At 31.9% G+C, this 20,101-nt stretch overlaps 1 protein-coding gene and 1 long non-coding RNA gene across 6 annotated transcripts; one reads left to right on the forward strand and one right to left on the reverse strand.

Annotated features, from left to right (window-relative positions):
• Nucleotides 1-384: 384 nt before the first annotated feature.
• LOC126656011 (sulfate transporter 1.3) lies at nt 385-6,648 on the reverse strand. Of its 5 annotated transcripts, XM_050350450.2 has the most exons (15): nt 6,211-6,648; nt 5,948-6,082; nt 4,095-4,430; nt 3,949-3,997; nt 3,643-3,850; nt 3,310-3,484; nt 3,127-3,192; nt 2,930-3,043; nt 2,658-2,774; nt 2,439-2,565; nt 1,783-2,069; nt 1,502-1,692; nt 1,329-1,414; nt 1,137-1,213; nt 385-1,011 (listed from the first exon to the last, which is right to left on the reverse strand). In XM_050350450.2, exons 3-15 carry the CDS (start codon nt 4,413-4,415, stop codon nt 865-867), a joined length of 1,965 nt encoding a protein of 654 aa, XP_050206407.1. In that variant the 5' UTR covers nt 4,416-4,430; nt 5,948-6,082; nt 6,211-6,648; the 3' UTR covers nt 385-864. The 5 variants fall into 5 exon arrangements, with proteins under 5 accessions (XP_050206407.1, XP_050206420.1, XP_050206437.1 ...); XM_050350463.2 differs by having other exon boundaries at nt 5,948-6,648; XM_050350480.2 differs by lacking the exons at nt 5,948-6,082; nt 6,211-6,648 and adding an exon at nt 4,934-5,158.
• Nucleotides 900-2,366, forward strand: LOC126656036 (uncharacterized). The gene is made up of 2 exons (XR_007633148.2): nt 900-1,035; nt 1,133-2,366. It is a non-coding gene; the product is annotated as an uncharacterized LOC126656036 (long non-coding RNA).
• Nucleotides 6,649-20,101: the final 13,453 nt, after the last annotated feature.

The following is a 20,101-nucleotide window of genomic DNA, read 5'->3' on the forward strand; positions in this document are numbered from 1 at the left end:
AAAGAACCAAATAAATAAAAAACATAAAATTAAAAAACTTTAAAATGGATTAATCCTTCTATTTATTGTTAAAAAGGAATAAAACTTTCCTTGATCCACCTGGTGGATAAGAATCTTATCTAAAAGAAGTAACTAGTCAATTATAGAAAACTATAGTTTTTGGTCTCTTATTATAATATTCCTAAACTTTTGCGCTCATTTTTTTAAGTCTTGATGAATTTAGCTTCTTTCACGACCATGTTCATAGCCATCATCCCTGTCTGTGGACCCCTTTATCATTGATCTACTACTATTTGTTGATCTACTATCGTTCCTTCTTTGATAAAAAAATAACAATTTACCATCTAAGAAAAATTAAAATCTACAGATTCACATAAGAAAATATAATAAAAAAGTATTGATTTAAATAGCATATCACCAAAATAAAACATTAAAACATAACATCTGTACAATAAAATGATGTCCAAAGTCCACAGCTTTTAGGACTACCAATTCTCAGAATATTTTGTAATGCTGTAATCCAATGGCAGATAGCATATACTTACAAAGTAACTTGTAAAATAAGGAAAGGATTTTACTAATGTGTGTAATATTAAAATTTACAAGTAATTAAGTTCAGAATCAGTGGAGTTAAACACCAACAACAAACACACTCACAATATTCTTTTATTTCCTTGAAGCCTTATCCTTGAGTGAAGCCTTATCCTTGTATTTTTGGCCGGGAGCAGGAAAAGAAACCAAAATGAAACCATAAAGAAACCAACATCACATCACCAACTAACTCAATTCTTACTATAAACACAAGTTTCCTCTCCCTCACTTTGCCATTAAAACCACTCTCATCCATACTCTTTTTTTAATATCTCAAACGGCTTGTGTTGCCATTTTTGGAGAACATGATGACACTGCATCTGCTACTGTAAGGAAGATTTTATCGTCACCGATTGTTTGAGCAAAACTCGAGGCGTGGAGCTTGTCGATTACCACAGGTCCAGGATTTGCTAGAATCAGCTGTCACATTAAGTAACATCTCAGGTATGAAATTAATTTGACACCATTTTATTTTTATTATTAATATATATATATAGATTAATGTGTGGATTAATGATAGTTATTTTCTGCAATTTTTTAGTTACCTGAATATCTTTCTTTAGAAGGCTCTTGTATAGTTCTTCCAAGTCATGGATACCACTGGTGTCAATGTCAGTAACAGCTGTTCAAGTATGCAAAAATAGATATAAGCATCATAATGAGAATAAGAGGAAAAAAAAGAACTACTACAAAATTAGTCGGCGTAATTAATACGAACGGAAAATAGTACAACTTACGCGACATCTCCACAATTAAAAACTGTATTTTTGGTTGGTAGGATGATTTTAATTCTTCTTCCTCATCTATCAACCATCTCAAAATCCTGCGACAACATAGTTCAAGTTAGCCTGCTTACTTTTATTAAATATCTAGCACGGTGAGCTCTGAAGAACGAAAAATGCAGTTTTACCTCTCTCTAATATAATTGGAGTTGGAAAAGTAAATTGCAGAATCAACTCTCACAATCATAACACCAGGAACCTTAGTTGCCCCTGGATATTGTTGAATGTTTCTATACACATTTGTTCCAGCTAATTTTCCTAGAATTGCAGTCCGTGGCCTAGTAACTTGCAGCAGAATTTTGGCAAATGATATTGCAACCTGATAAAAACGAAGTAAAGTTAATTTATCTATCCAGATGACAACCAAAATTTCGTAAGGAAATTATACATAAGAAATATTGATTCTTACTGCAATCAATAGGCCGATTTCTACTGAATAAAAAATTACGCCGAAGAATGCTCCCATGCAAGCAATAAAATCAAATTTATCTATCTTCCATATCAAAATTGCTGCCTCAAAGTCAATTAGGCCAAGCACGGCCGATATAATAATGGCGGCTAGAATAGCATTTGGGGTATACTTGAATAGAGGTGTGATGAAAAATAAAGTAAGAACCACAACGCAAGACATGATAATGTTGGAGACTGCTGTATGGCAGCCAGCCATGTAATTTACGGCTGACCGAGAAAATGAACCTGCAAGATAGCCGTCATAAAGTCAAGTCAATATTTTGAACTTAGCCAACAATTTGACCAGATACATTATAGGATTGGATGCATTTATTTACATCTACAAGGAAACTTGCTGAGTCCTACATATTACATTCCGTTTCTGAATACGCTTTTGAAACTCCGAAACTTTTTTTTACATGTAATATATAAATACATAAAGTATTTTTGTAACAAATATTGTTACGCCATTTTTTTGTTTTAGTATGTCTGTTTCTGCTTCCGTGCAACATAGATTACATGGGTTGGATGCTTTGAATTTTATACTTATCTTGTTAAAGTCATGTATCCACTATCTTTTACATAAATAGGTAAATTAATATGCATCCTTCTCACCTGTGGCGACATAGCAAGAAGTCATTGAACCAACAACATTCATTGTTCCTAGCGCCACCATTTCTTTGTTTCCGTCTAGTTGATAGTCTTTCATGGATGCAAATGTCCTTCCAATTGCTGTAGCTTCCTGATGAAGCATTGCAAGCAATAATGAGTCCGCAGAGAAATACTTAAAATGCTATTAAATTTCTTAGAAGATGGATCGCATAGTTGTATTACCGTTAATGCTATCATCCCGGCAATAACACCAATCCGAATACCTTTTGCAAGATATGGACCACTGAAATATATTTTATTCAGAGATGCAGGATTAATTCCTTGGTCTATGTGTCTTACCTGCAGATGACAAAGAAACATGCCATTAGAATCATTTTTTCTGCTCTCTTTTATGTTTCTTACAGATTTAAATTACTTGTTATGTATATATATATATATATATATATATATAAAAGTAAGAACATCAAACAAGCTAGAAATGTATAACTACTTACAATTTGAACCCCTTGTTTGTCGGCACGAGTTATGTAGACAAAAAAAGTTGACAGAACAACTGATATCAATGGAGCGATTGCTGGCACCCAGAAGAATTTCTTGTTCTTTTTTCCCTGTATGACAATCAGAACAAGAATAAAAAAATGGTTTGGAAATAACTAGTTTAGAACAATATGACCAAGTTTTAAAGACTTACAATGTACTTGGCAAAAATGAGGAAAGCTAAAAAGCTCACACCAATAACAATAGTCTGCCAGTTCCACTGCGAAAGAATTTTTACAGAAAGAATTCAGTCGCTAGCTAGGGATTTGAAACTTCTTACTATCTAACTTGGGGATTCCTTGATTTTGTAAGAAAATGCAAAGAAGAAAGAACTTACTCCATGATTAATGGAACCAAATACTGAATGCATTACGGAAACAATATCAGTTTTCTTCGTAAAATCTTTTATTCCAAGAAGACCTTTAAGCTGTTGGAGGGCAATTGTGATGGCAGCTCCACCCATAAAACCAACAATAGCAGCATGCGATAGGAAGTCGATCAAGAAACCCAATCTGATCACAGGATCCAAACCAGGTTATTATTTGACATAGCAAAATGAAAGCTAAAGGCCGAAGGCAGTAGATAAATATGAAATATGAAATCTAGAAAGAATGCACATTAAAGAGTACATGGATTCTTAAAACTTGAAAAAGATTAGGTGCCGAATTACCTTAAGAACCCGAGGGCTGCTTGGGTGATTCCTGCAAAAAAGGTAGCTGTGAATGCTAGCCTCAGATATTCATCTGGATTCTTTTTAGGATCAATCTCATCCTGAAGCAGAGACCCTAACAAAAGAGACACCACAGCCACAGGTCCTATAGCTATATCTCTAGAACTTCCCATGAAAGCATATATCAAAGGCGGAACAAAGCTGGAGTCTGATGAACGTTTCAAACAAAACAACACGAGTGCAATCAGCAAACATATGAAAGGCAAAGGCAACGTTGTAAGATAAGTGCAAGTAAGAGAAACTTACATAAACCATACTTGGGATCCAAGTTTGCAAGTTTTGCATATCCAATATCCTGTTTTTCCAGTGAAGAAGATATTAGTAAAAGTTCAAAAGTAGTACAAGAATTGCTGATTCTGTTTCTTCATTTGTGTCTTATAAACGTAACAAACCTGAGGAATGCAAAGACTAGCAATTGTCAGTCCTGCGATAAGGTCCCCTCGAAATTTCTTTAAATTATAACCTCTTCCCCAATCAAGTATGGGGAAGATGGCTTGGATGCCTAGAATTAACTTTCTAGATCCTGACTGATCCTTGAACGGACGAAGAGGATCATCTGAAAAGAATGTCTCTTTGAACGTCGCATTGAACTCTTTCAAGAGGTTCTGCTTAGGAGGAAGAACAACTTTGTGTATTGTGTTCTGAGGCTGACTTAAACTATTCACATGATCCATTGTTTCATGCTCTGCGTCCATTGAGTGCACCAAAGACATCAACTCCTAATTCACCTGAAAAGCAGGATAACCATCATCAGAAGCACGACATTGCTAAAAATTATAAATTAAAAACAGGAGACTATGCATTCTTCAAGCTATAGTAACTGTCAAGTTTAGAACTCAGAGTTCATATATGTTTATAAGGAAACAGACAGTTACAAACTTTTTGCTAACCTGAATTAACAAACTGAAGAGGAACTTAGATTGCAGGTATAGGAAGATGCAAATGCAAATGCAATGAGAGAATAGTATAACAAGTGTTACTTATATAAGCTCTAAAGTCTAAATGGTTTACTGGTCAGACTTTCCTATAGTTGATAGAGGGAATTAATGATCAGAAACAATTGAGCATGAACCTAGATCAATCTTACATGTCACATACATTACTATGTACACCAAGAGAGTGGACTTCATATTTTTTAAAACAAATTAAGGCCGACAAAACAGGAGATTATTTCCACAAACAATCTGGTGCTTACAAAGTTAAAAAATTGCAGCTTGAGGAAGGTGTTGACCTGAGGTTCACATGTGGCAGATGCAAATAAAACTTACATCATGTAGATGTAGCTATATATTTCTTTATCTTTTACATAATAAAATTCTGTTTTGCATCGTCTCGAATGGAAAACGCTGAAACAGTAAACGGCGTCTACGATATTATAACAAAAGTAGGTTATAAAGATAAAATTTTGAGGTTTTAGAAGGGTTTATGAAAATGCCGAAATGTAGAACTCTGACAAATTTTTGTATAACATAGCGTTTCATCTCAAGTTTAAAGACTTTGTACATTGACATAGAGGTCAGAATTGATGGCTATTGCATATATTAATTTATTTCATAGTCAAAATAATGAAAAAGTTAAAAGATGAAATCCAAATTCATCACAACCATCCAGTACTTATGATTCCTTCCTTTAATCAAAGTGGTCTTTAGCTACCTCAGGTTTTTCCAGACAGATATTGCACCCACTAAAACTGAAGTGCTTCTCACCTAAATTACTATGGAACTTTTTAGGATCTAAAGTTAAAAACCAAACAAGGAACAAGAAAGTTTTAGCATCACTTGTATGATTAGCAGCCAGAAAATAAATAATTATTCTTTTTCAGTGACATCAAAAGATAAGCACTTAAGACTTTAATCTCTACAAAGCAAAGCCATAAAAATATATTATAGTCAGAAGGAAAATTAATAAAAGGGCATTAAAAAAATCAAATTTATTATAAAATGAATCAATCAACTACGAAATGCCCTTCTGAAAATCTTAAAAGCCAGCTTGACTTTACCAATCATTAGTAAATTATAATTTGATTAAACAAATGGTCGAGCTGCTAATATCCAAATCACTACTCTTAAAACTTACTTAAGACCTACATTGTTCATGTAATTAGCAGTAAAAGAAAAAGAAAAAACACCAACAATTAGAATGTCCTTTAGAACATGATCACATTGGTATCTAACAATATTTTGATTGGAGAATAAAGAAAGCTAAAAGGTAATATAAAGTGTAAGCATGATATATTATATCTCACCTCAATTTTCATTCATGTACTTCCCATGAAAACCATTGATAGTGGACAGCACAAGATTGCCAAAGAAAAGTATTTATATAATAAGAAAATAATAGTTCCCCCTTGTGATCAAAAATCCATGCTAGCACTCAACCACTGAAAGTAAAAGAAAAAAACATTACATGAAAAGGAAAACATAAACAAATAAATAAATAACTCAAATAAACAGACAGCATCTCGGCATTACGTATATACGTTACCACCACACACTTTGAAAAAAATACCTATAAAATTTTACAGTCATCCCCCCTGATTTTGATTAAAGAATTCAACTTTCCTGCAAAATAAGCAAAACCCAAATCCTGTCTAGGTTCAATGAATCCACCCAAAATAAGAACAAATAGAAAATAGTTTGCTTGTGTTTGGTTCTCGAGAAAATAATAACTTCTGTTGCAGACAAGAAAAGAGAAGTCCTTGGAAAATGGATTGAAATAATAAGAAGGTATAAATAACAAAAATTGGGGTTGCATCGGAAGTCATCATCAGTATTTGTATTTTGGCTTGGTTCATTCATCGTTGTGTTCGTCGTTGGTTTTGGATTATTAGTTTACTGTTTTAATTACGAAACTGCCATTATGGGAACACGTGGACATGAAAAGTCAAACTGATAGATTTGATTTTAATGGACCCAAAAGAGCAACTTTTTGTACGTTTGTAGTGTCTAAACGGTTGAATTTGGACGTATATGTGGTTAGGTTCACCTTTGGGTCTTTCTCAAAGTTTTAGTTTTATTTTCTATTTAAATGTTTTCAGTTTTGGCTGGCTTTTATGCTGCCTAATTGTGTCATTGCTGATTAAGGCACTGACTTGGCATAATTAGAAGAACCAAATTTTGTGGTAATTTTTTCTTTAATATGTTTGTTTGTAGTGGTTGAAACCAAATTTTGGAATGTTTATCTCGGTCGGCTAATTTTATACTATTAAAAATTTATTACTCCCTCCGTTAATAATATTTATCGCATTTAAAAAATATTTTTGGTCCATAATATTTGTCATGTTATAATATCAAAAGAGCATTAATTACTATTTTTTCATATTTGTCCGCCGTTAATTTATTGAAAGAATACAATAAACAAATAAAAATAGTAGTTATAAATGTAAATAAGTTTCAATATAAGATTAACTTAGTAAAAGTGTTCATAAATTAATACATATTAATTGCTTTTTTAGTTCTTGTGTCAAAACTAAATGCGAAAAATATTATGAATCGGAGGGAGTGCTAAATACAAGTGTGTCTTCCATCGCCAATTTTTTTTTGCAAAATTAAAAATATATTATCTTCTTAATTATATGAAATGTTGTAAATATTATTAATTATATGATTTAAAAATATTAGTCATTTTATAGAATTAAAAATTAAAAATTAAAAATTGAGAAATTAAATTTATTATTAATTTCATACTAAATTTAATAATAATTAACAATGATTTAAAGAAGGTAACACTTGAAATGAATTGATGGATACCGAATTCTATTTTAAGTACAATGAAGCCGAGTCGCATGAGATCCATTCTCAGACGATACTGGCCCCCCGCACCAAGGGCTAAACCAGATGAAACAGATGGCCGAATCCATAGGATCTGTCTCGACTAGAACACCGTCCAACGGGAAGAATACTGGATCCCTGAGGACTCGGACAAAGCACGTCGACCTTGGAATTCGGGCAGATGATAAGATCCACTGGATATTCTCGAGTATCTATCCTATTTGGATACAAACTCCAACTTAAGAAGATAATCTCTAACTTCGGAAGACGAGACTATTTAGGAAAGACGTTCCTAAATAGGACTCATGTCTGAATAAGGAATATAACTCCTAATAAAGGTTAAACCCTACAAAATAGGATTCACCTTCCTGCTACAACTCTACAAGGTATACTATCATCTGCTATAAAAGGAGTTTGAGGTATGCCTAAACACACAATTACATTCATATACACAAAACTCTGCTTAAGCTCAATACTGATTTTAGCATCGGAGAGTTAATCGGACAACCACCGTCTGGTTAGCTTCTACCCTGTTTTGCAGGTTCAATACACCGGATCAGAAGGCAGACTCCATCATAAATGAAGAGTAATACTTATATTATAAATTAGTTAACCAAATTAAAATTGTAAATTTTTCAATATTTGAAACATCTAAAATAATTTTTTTATTTATTTAGCGTGTTTTACAATTTTAAAGTGAACTTTCAATTTTGGAATTTAATATATGAACTATCATTTTTTACAATTTCAAACACCAAACAATTTTCCGTTAAAATAATGCTGATGTGGACACCAGAATAAATATTTTTCTGGTGTCCACATCAGTATCTTTTTGACGGAAAATCATTCAGTATTTAAAATTATAAAAATTTCAAAAGTTGATATCTGATATTGCTAAAACTGAAAGTCCGTATTAAAATTGCAAAAAACTCTAATATTTATAATTTTTAAGCATTTAGTCTAAATAGACATATAAATTATCAAATTACACAATAGACTAATTATTTATAAATGAGATGCACATAATTATATATATATATATATATATATATATATATATATATATATATATATATATATATATATATATATATATATATATATATATATTCCGTTATGATCCAATTCTGACCGGTAATAGATACCGGGACTTTACAATATTTGATTAATCACAATTTTGTATATTCCATTTATTATAAAAGTTTCCAGGGATAATTCTATATATATTCTAAATTCTATATTATAGAATTTCTATATATATAACTGAAGGAGGGAGGGCTTGTGGAGAAATTAAACCCACAACTTTAGCAGATTGCTGTCCAACACTTATATCATCTGAATTACAGCTTGTTGGTTGAGATGAATATAATTATTCCTTTATAAAGAAATTTTATAAATAAATACAAAATACTTAGTTACTTACTTTATATTTGTTTATTTATTTATAGAATATAAAGTTTGCATTCTCTCATTTTAAAAATTATTAAGCAATTTAAGGCTAATATAAATATTAAAAAATTAACTTATTTAAATAGAATAATTTAAGTTATAAATAATACTATAATTACTCTTATTAAACTAAAGAGTCGACTTATATTTTAAATAATATTTATTAATTTGAAAATAAGTACTAAAAAATAGTTTAAAGATAACTGTTTAATTTTTTTGAGATTGTAAAATTTATAGTATTAAAAAAGTAACAGGATCCATAAACTCCATCTTCTGTAAATATATCTGCCACTATTTAAAAAACTAAATAAGTATTTTTTTTATTATATTAAATACATGTTGTAATCATAACGTTGTATGCATTATAAATTTAACTTTTTAACAAATTATTGAAAAAAGAAGTCTAGAAATTTAATTTTATAGTAATTATTTATGGTATCATTCTTCCAACTTGATAATTACTACTTTTTAAATCAAGTTGGAAGATGATACCATAAAATAATTGGAAGAATAATTGAAATCTATAACTTTTAAACAAACAGCTTGATTTACGAAAATATTTTGTTTGATTTGATTATTTTTTTTGTGGTTATTATTATAAAAATAAAAAAATGCAACACATTTAACCTACAAGCCAAATAAAAAAGTAATTAAGGAGCTATAACTTGCTCGCAAAATAAAATAAAATTATAATTGATTCTGCTATTTCGTATTCAGTAATACATAGGTAATACATCCATATTCTTTAGAATTAGCTGCCATATTAAGAAGTCTTCAGAATTTAAATCATGAATTATCTTCATAAAATTCATTATTATTGATAGAAAAATTCTTCAAGATCCATTAAAAAATATATAGAGAATTTTATCTAAATTATCTAAGAAAGATTGTAATATGTTTATTTTAAGTTGACATTGTTATTTTTATAATAACGAGAAAAGTTGACTTCTGATAATAAGAGCGAAAATAAATTGTTTTTTTTGTCTGATTACACTGCAAGTTCTACCTATTCACATATACCATCAACCAACCATGTTTAATGGCTTACGTACCAAATAAACATAAAAATAAGCTTAGAAATAAATTACAAAAACAGTATTCGAAACAAATACGGCCACTAAAATTGTATATGGCCATTTTTAAAATCTTATTCCTTTTATTATAATTTTAACTCATTCATATTCATTATTTCAAAAAAAAAAAGAAGCTCATTCATACACATGTACACGTCAGTAGTAGGAATATACCGTTAAATTTAAATAGTTCATAATTTGAGTCATTTTTTCCTATTATAATAATTAAATTGACTTATCCATTTCTCATGAAATTGATTTAAACAATAAAGCTATCATTCAATAATTTATTTTATTTTCCATGACAATCATCAATTATTGGTTGTTAAAATTATATAATTGCAATAATTGCTTGATGTTTAATTAATCAGAAAAATAATTAGAACATTATATTGCTTTTGCTTAGTCTTTATGAATTTTTAGAAATTTGGTATTTGTTTTTAGTGTATGGATATACAACATATGTGTATTGTGCATATATTAATGGTTTAATGATGATGTGCCAGGCATAGAAAATATGAAAAATAATTTTGGATGAACCAGTCGGCTGTGAAAATTACACTATGATTATTTAATTCCATAAAGATGCAAAGGAGTACACTCATCATCTGTTTTTATATAAATGTTTCTATTGTATATATTGTTTTAGTTGCACTATTTATGATCAATAATGTGTTTGTCCTAACAATTAAATTATTTTGTAGATGGTGATTGGCATATATATGTTGTTATAGTATGCTAATTACATCATTAAAGATAAGATAAAAAAATACTTACTATTTCTAAAATTATAATAAAAATTGATAAATATAGGAACAATAAATCAGTTCATTAGCCCAATGATTTTATTATTTATGACAGTTATATATAAATGGCGAATAAATAAGGATATTGGCGAAAAAAAATACTGACGTTCACTTTTTAGCGATTTAAGTCTAATGTTTACAATATTACGAAATAAATTTTAAACTTTTTAATTTTTGCATTTTGCAACCTCATCCCGAATTCCGGCCATTTTGCAATCTCTTTTAGGCTACGGAGTGCAAAAATACAAAATGTTGGAATTTTATTTGTAAAATTTTAAAACGTTGAGATTTAATATGCTGATAATACGGCTGCCACACATGCAAAAAATGGCCGGAAAACAGTTTGAACTACAAAATGCAAAAATTAAAAAGGTCGAGATCTGTTTCGTAACGTTTTAAACGTTAGGCTTAAATCGCAAAAAAGATGAAACGTTAGGATTTGTTTTGCCAATACCTTAATAAAAAAATGAAAAGTCTAATTGATTCTCAATTTCTTTTTATAATAAATTAGTTGATAATCAAAAAAATCATAAGATATTAATTATATATCTATCTTAATTTTTTGTATTATTAAGAAATCATGATTGTTTTCTCTAAATATGGATAAATTTGTCATAGAAATAATTTTAAATATTAATTAATATTTTATTTTTATTAATATTTTGACGGTTCTTTATACAGAGGGTTATTATAATAATCCGAACCAAAATCAATCTAGTTCCTTATTAGCCTGAATAAACCGACCGATTTGGTTCCAATTTGACAACCATGTAAAAAATATAAAAAAGTTGAACAGTCTAATTAATAAAATAAAATATAGTATATAAAGGACGATGAAGTCCTTTAAACCGGTAAGTTAATTCGTCGAACCATGTATATTAACGATTTTAACTCGGTCTGATTCAATTAAAAATATATTTTCTCAACTAAAAAACCAATAGATGCTTTGGGCCCCGGTTCGCCTAAATTTATGGCAACCTTAGATATAGTCGCCACCTATCTAAGTTACAGAATATATTTTCTACCGACTGGACGTCCCACTCACTTATAAATGTATAGGACGACGTGCACCGAATAGAAAGATCCGAATTTGTATTAACTCTTGTACTTGATTTATTAATTTTATCGATTTATCAGGTATATCCCAAATAAAATAACTCATGTTATATATACAATAACAGTCTCATCAAATAGAATGTCTGGAAATAAATATTGGAAAGTAAATGACTGGAAATAAATGCAGAAAGTAGATGTAAACATGCATTATATTCATGACTGACATATGATTCGATCTGAATTGCCATGGTGAATAAGAAGCAAATACTCCTAAACAAGCATCTAACCCTAGGGGTTTCTAATACGTAACATATAGAAGCCAATTTTATTCCAATTATATACATAAAGACTAAACTGGATATACAAGTGAGATTGATTTTATTATTTACCATCATGAATTTCTATACAACAACTAACTACAAATATTATGGCACTCCAAAAATTTCTATGTGTTTGATTAGTTTGGAACTAAATTGACGTGATTATCTGATTAATCATGTTAAAATTGGATTTCGACATGCATAAAAAGCAATTAACACTTTCAAAATACTCAATACAACAATTGATATACATATATGGTGGTTTTCTGTCATTTGTCTGTTAGTACAATTAGATTTTAGGGTCTAGTCAAAACATAAAAATTGTTCCTCCGGTCGACATGAATCCACTGGTTCAAATCAAGGTCAATTTTGAATCTGAACCAAGCAAAAACATCGAAACAAGCTGTTGGGCAACCCAGCACAAAGAATACAATACAAGGGCGCAAGCCCGACATAGGAAATGCACAAAGCGTAAGCTAAACATTTATGGAAAGGAATGGCAATGAAGCCCTAAAAAATAACATATGGAAGGCGTAAGCCAAGCATATTAGCAATTGCATTCATCCATGAAATCATGGTATAAGATGCGTAAACCCGACCACCATAATTTAACAACATGCCATAACCAATCAAACATATAATTTGCCAAAGAAAAATCATGTCTACAAGAACCATGTTTCTCATAAATAGAATACGATGGTAAAACCAAAAGGTAAATACCCTACTAATAAAAGATGAAAAGCTAAACTTATGAAGGTGCAAATCTTACTAGAAAAAGCCGCAACACCGACTAGAATGAAAGAAACAAAACCCTATTTTGGATATTAATTCATAAGCAAAAATCATGCTAGGGGGCGAAGCAGCCTCACGCTTTGAAACTTTATAAAGTAAGCCGGAAATGACACTTCGAGGAAACAAAACAACAATCAGAAAAAACACTAAAAGCATAAGCCCGACTATATAAGGAAGTCATAGAGGCACGAGCTAGAAAACAATATTAAACAAAAAATGAAATAGAAGTTCAAAAAAAAAAATACAATGACACAAGCTTAGAACAAAAAGAACATCCACGAAAGGTGCAAGGTCTTGAACAACGTTCAAATAACATTTCTGTACAAAGCTGGAAAATGGAAAGGCAACATCAGAAAATTTATAAAAATCAAATACAACAAGAAGAATGTACAATCACAATGTCAATAAAATCATATATACATTCATAAAATGAGATACTATCAACAACTTTATTCCATATATGGTAAAGTGTTGTAAAGGCACTAAGTAGCGAAAACTAAGTTATTACAAAGAAAATGGAACAAAAATAAATTAGAAGCCCTGATTAGAAAGGCAAGAAAAGGCCCTGAACTTAGAGGGCACAAAAACAAGTTACAAAAATGAACTTTGAAGGTTCATTGACCAACAAGATTCATCTCGGTAAGAAGATTCCATACAGTTCTTAACTCTCATCCCACCCCTTAGTACCAAGGTAGTCGATCGTCAAGAGAATATCTGTTGGTCTTCCACTGCAAGTGTACGATGTCGCAACTAGTAATACTCGGTAAGACCGACGTCGAATCCCAGAAGGACAATAGTTTAATGAGAGTGATTTTCGTTCCTAATCTAAATTCGTTTAGCAAGCAACATTTTGAGAATGATTATGAACTAGAATGAGCTAACGAGCAATTGAGCCATAATTAAACTAAGCACGCAATTAATTCTAAAATAGCAATTAACAAAGAATGAACAATCAAATGAAACGATAAACTATGGGTAAAACGCTTGATGGTTGATACTAGTGTCTAGACATGAAAATCATGGGATATAGATTATGACAAATAAAATGATCTCGAGCCTCAAAGAACCACAAAACCGCACACACATTAATCAATCAAGCCTAACCCATTCTCGTGGCACCAAATATAGTCAATTAATAAGCTAGCAATTAATAAATCAATTCAAAGGTTACCGAAACGCTAACCCACTCTTGTAGCGTTAAAAATTAGGTTTCTATTTAATAGATCCAACCAATTATCCTTCTCTCAAAGAACTAATTAATCTAAAATCATTTTTTAGTTAGCTAGACTAAAATAAGCATTAGAAGCATTAATTAGAACAACAAACATGCCAATCACATACCCAAATCAAGCATTCATATCAACTCCCAAATATGGGGGCTTAGCCACTCATGGCTAAGACAAGAACAAATTTAATCAAAGAACAATAACAAATTAAAAATTTAGAAATCATATCTCTAATAGACGTTAATTAGATTGAGCTAGTGATTAAAAGAGATAAATCTTCAACAATAAGGAAATAACTTCATTCAAAGCTCCAAATGTGTTCAACAATGGTGGAAATAAAAGTGATGAAAATTAAATGTAGATGGTGGCTCAAAACTCTAAAATTATTCTACTCCTAACTAAGAGATTCAAAAAGTAGGCGAAAAGTGTATACCTAATTTAGAGATAAGGTGCCTTATGTAACGTTTACAAAATGGAAAATAATGACACCAAGTACAAGTTGTGTTTGGCCAAATCCGGAAGTGTGCCTCAAGTCTTGTCTTGTGCAAATTGAATTCCCAACTCAATTTTTCTTCATCACTCAACCGAGACCTTCATTTAAAAGGAGGGCTCGATCGAGCCTTGCTTCTGAGATCTCCCTGCTTCTAATTAACATTAGCTCTCGATCGAGCCCTTCACTATAAGTGAGGAGCTAGATCGAGCACATGCTTGATTTTCTATTTCACAATCACTAACTTCAAAACTGCATAACTCAATATAAAAACTTCCAAATGAGTTGGTTCTTGAACCCCTGGAAATATTAGGATGTCTACTTTATTATTTATGAAGAACACAAGCTCGTTAGAAGTTTCTAACTAATCCAAAATTGTCAAATAGTGCAGCGGGGTCAGATTCTCAAATGTGCTTTCAACGTCTCTTTGCTTCAAGACTTCCCCCTTCCTCTGATTCGTCGATTATTCCCTCTTTCAGTCTAAAAACACTCTGCATCGCTCCATTGTTCCTGAAAAGCTCACACATGCAATAAGGCACACAAACACCTCAAAAAGTACGATAAAATACAATAAAAGCGCACGAAAACAACTCAAGTACATAGGTGAATTTTGCTCCTATCAATATCTAGTTCAAGAGAATCAGCCTCATTAAGTGAGAAAAGTAGTCGACTCATGATACTAGTCTATTTGAACAGGCTCCCTTCGCCTTCCCCGTCGTAGTCCAAATAACCCCCACCTCTCTTCCAATGAAACTTGTGAATGAAGGAGTTTGGACATAAATGACGGGTCATGCTAAGGGAGATAGAATCTCCTATCGAGCAATGATAAGTAAAATAGAATCTCCAAGAGAGAACACTGGATATATAGCAACGAGAGTCTCTTCTCTCTAAAAAGTTGTGATTTTTGCATAACCAATCCATCAAGTCACTAAGAAACCACAATCACCATACTAAAAGTAGAATAAACACTTGACGAAAAGCAAATAAAAGAAGAAATTTACAACTATTGTCTCAAAGACTAACTCTCGTTTATAAAGATTATACCAACAACTAAAAAGGAAGAACTCAACACTGTTTCGTGAAGAATATGCAGGAACAGAAAGAAGGAAAATCTCATAGAAAATGAAATAAAAAAGTTTGGACGAGGAATGACTATTTATAGAAGAAATAGAAGGCGAGTTGTAACAGTCAAAAGTGAATTAAAGTATCGCATTGGGAAGGAAACAATAATTATAGCGGAACAATTACAAATAAGAACGTAATAATGAGAATTTTGAAATAAAATTCAACCACCTAAAACGGTAATTAAGAAATCGAAAGCGTGTTAACCCTATAGGGAAGCACAGAAAGGAAGGCTCAAAGAAAGATTTAAACTCTTTGTGAAAGACCAAGAAAGTTTTACAGCCCAAGTAATATTTTTATATTCTAACTCAAGTTACTAAAACTTCAAAAGATCAATCACCAATAAGAGAAGTATACAATTAAACATCGAATTTGATGAATCCCTACCTCAAAACATCATAAAAGAGGAAAGAGAGATCTCTAGCCCAGGCATGACTATCCGCATGACTTAAGGGGGGGTGGGGGGTGGGGACTAGTGATAATTCAATAGAGGCGAAGTAACCTTCAAGAATACATATGTTACAAACTCTAATATAATAGAATGAAACAGGCCTACATGCCCATGAGAATTTCAATCCCGGACTAAAGAAGTCTTTATCTGAGATTGCCTTATGTCTAATTCCGAATCTGTATCACCAAGGAAGCTGCCGAGATTAAGGCATAAAGAACATTACTTATAAAAGAAGAAAGGAAGGTCACGATAGTCAAGGGGACCACTGAAGATTCTCTAACAAGAGGATACACACATTCCGCGCCATCTGTGCTCCGAACACTAAAATAACATAAAAGATCAGATCAGCCTATAGCATAGAGGGACACCTCACCACAGGGAGCACGAGTAAAGAAGAAGAGTATACTATGTAAATCATTTTATCCTTAAACCTTACGGCACTTCTTTTTGATCTCTGCTTTTTGTTCTTTCTTAACTCTTCTTGTTCACCTAATACTTACTTAAGCGTCAAAGCGAGCACCCAAAAAAAACCTTTTCCGACGTTCTTTCTGACCGTGTTTTCAGTTCTCAGATCCCAGAGTTCTACTAGATCACCCCTCTATTTTCAGCGGTTTATCTATAGTCATGCTCGCAGCTAGAATATTTGGTTACATGTATGTTGTAAATTGAAAAAGGTACAATTTAAGGATTGAGATTTTATCAAGTTTTATGATTGTTCAAAAGTGTGTGTATATGGTTTACGTAATAAGTATCACATTTCAGTTTTATTAACTTTATATTTATAGTAATAATATGAACTCACTCATATTTATTCTGATCCGTTGTTTTCTCTATTTTTTTTTTAAAAACACAGTTAATTTTGAAAAGAATGCTTATAAATATTTGATTTCTTGGGGGTTCAATAATTAAATGAGGTATACCTCAAATGATATAAGCGCTAGCTTCAACAAACGAACCCTTCTTTCCGATTATTAAAAAATAAATTAAATGAAACTCTTTAAATAAGACATATGAATGTATATTATGGTTCATCTTTTTTAAGTTTGTTAACAAAGTTAGCCATTTTTATTAGATATATTATTTTTCTTAATTTACTCATTGTCTTATAATTTTGAAGCAAAAATATCACTAATCAAACATTAATGTAGTAATTAAACTTTTTTTAACTAATCGTCTTTGTCTGTTATCAAAAAAAAAAGTCTTTGTCTTATTCTAATATTAATATGTTAATTTTATTTGTTATGAATTTTCTTAGATATGAAACGATTTTATATAAAAAAAAGAATGTTAATTGATTTTAGAGAGAAAATTAGGGTTAGAGAGAAAAAATTAGGGCTTTTTCAAATTGATCAAGAAATCATTGTTTGGAGATGAAATTGAAGTTAAGTAAGGGTTTCTGAAGACATCAACAAATTGAATTTGGTTTATAAAAGCTTTGGAGCAGAAGTTGAAGTTGCAAGCATGGAAACTTATGAGGCGGGGAATTGAATTTCACTTGAATTTTGCAAAGATGGGCTGACTTCTTCCATTTTTGTTGTTTTGTGGTTCTCATCTTTTTCTAATTGTTCTTTTTAGCTTCTTACAAGTTATAGTTTCTTAGTATCAGAATTGCTTAATCAAATTGTTGAAATTGGGCGTCCTTTTTGGGTCTCCATTTTGACACTATCAGTACTTTTGTTAGTGCTTATCCCTCTTTCGGCAGTGCAGCTGTGGATCCTTCTTTCATATCTTCTACTGTTGCTGCTGCATCTGATATGGCCATGGGGTTTTTTGCGGTTCATACTCAGCATGAGAAGCGTAAGCGAGCTATGGTTTCAAATATCTATGAGGTTGATGCTTCAGTCTCGATTAGTTATATGTCCGAGGAGGAAACTTCATTACTCATTTTGGTGTCATCTGATATGGTGGAGGTAGCCAGCACCTACTGGCTCCAGACGGGTCCATGAAAATTCTATTTTGGAATTGTCAGGGTATTGGAACGATTCTGACAAAGAAACAGCTGCTTTGGCTCGTCAAATCCCACGGTCCAGATGTTTTTTGTGTTTCCGAAACTAAGACGCACTCTGAAGCTACTATAAAATATGTTGCTAAGCTGGGGTTTCATAATCTGTTTCGAGTGGAACCGATAGGTACTGCAAGAGGGTTTTTATTATTCTGGCATGACCATGTAAAGTTAAGTATTCAGTCCTCCTCCTCCTTTATGGTTGTTTGTACAGTGAATGACTCTACTACTAGTATGTTTGGTGTAATTTTTTGCCATTTGCATAGTTCCCCTAGGGAATTAGGTCAGCAACTTGAAACTTTGTTATCTTTTAACAGGTTGTTAATGCCTTCTTATGCAATCATGGGGGATTTTAATGCAATTCTCCATCCTTCTGAAAAGGAGGGTGGTGTTCCTTATTTGGCTTGTTCTTTTACCTTATTTTCTCGTTTTGTTAATACCCTTTCAGTTCATGATTTAGGCTATGTTGGTTTTCCTTTCACTTGGACAAATAAACGCAAATATCCTTTTCTGGTGAGAGAACGTTTAGATCGGGTTTTAACATCGGATACTTGGTTCAACAATTTTCCGACTGCTTCAGTACATCATCTTTCACCTATTGGATCTGATCATACACCTTTACTATTATCTACTTGTCCTCAATCAATCATTAGACCACGGCGGTTTTTTTTCGATCAACGATTCGGCTCTCTGGATAATGTACGAGCTATTATTTCCGCTGTTTGGGACACTACAGTTTCGGGTACTCTAATGTTTCAAGTATTTACCAAGCTTAAATGTACTCGTAGGCAATTGGTTTCTTGGCGTTCTACAAATCAAACTAATTCACAGAAACGTATTGCTTACTTCCGGGATCAAATTGAGCTGGCTCATCAACAAATTGCTGCTAATGTTCAATGGCCATTCATAAAAAGTTTGGAGAGTCAGCTGCTTCATGCGCAACTTCAGGAAGAGGCCTACTGGGCACAAAAATCTCGTATTAGTTGGCTCCAATATGGTGATAAAAATACTACTTTTTTTCATGAACATACAAAGTCTCGCAATCAAAGGAACAATATCTCTGCTCTTCAAGATCATACAGGTAGATGGCTCACTCATGAAGTTGATATTGCAGCTCTTATTCATTCTTACTTTGAGGAACTTTATTTATCATCTCAGCCATCCAATATTTCAGAGGTACTTGATCTTTTTCCTACCCAAGTTACTACTTCTATGAATGATTCATTAATAGCTCCAGTCACTTGTGAAGAAATTAAACAGGCTGTCTTTGATATTCATCCATCTAAAGCACCGGGGTCCGATGGTTTCACAGCTTATTTTTTCCATCAGTATTGGGATATGATAGGATTGTCTGTTACTTTGGCAGTTCAAGATTTTTTTAGGTCAGGCAAGTTATTGAAAGGGTTTAATCACACTCTTATTTCTCTTATTCCTAAGATTGCCTCACCTGTTCAAGTTTCAGATCTTCGACCTATCAGTCTTTGTACTATATTTTATAAGATCATTTCAAAAGTTTTGACTTCTAGGTTGCAGAAAATTCTACCTATTCTTGTTCCTGATACACAAAATGCTTTTATTAAGGGTCGAACTATCTCGGATAATATTTTGATTGTACATGAACTGTTTCATTTTATGAAAAATCAAAAAACACAGCGACATCCGTACATGGCTTTGAAACTTGATATCAGTAAGGCTTACGACCGCTTGGAATGGCCTTATTTGCATACTATTTTACAGTGCTGGGGTTTTCATAGTATTTTCATTCATTGGATAATGGAGTGTGTTACGACAGTGTCATATTCGTTCCAACTTAATGGGTCAGTCCATGGTTATATTATACCA

Source organism: Mercurialis annua, linkage group LG1-X (genome assembly GCF_937616625.2).
Source record: "Mercurialis annua linkage group LG1-X, ddMerAnnu1.2, whole genome shotgun sequence".
In the NCBI taxonomy this organism is placed as follows: domain Eukaryota; kingdom Viridiplantae; phylum Streptophyta; class Magnoliopsida; order Malpighiales; family Euphorbiaceae; genus Mercurialis; species Mercurialis annua.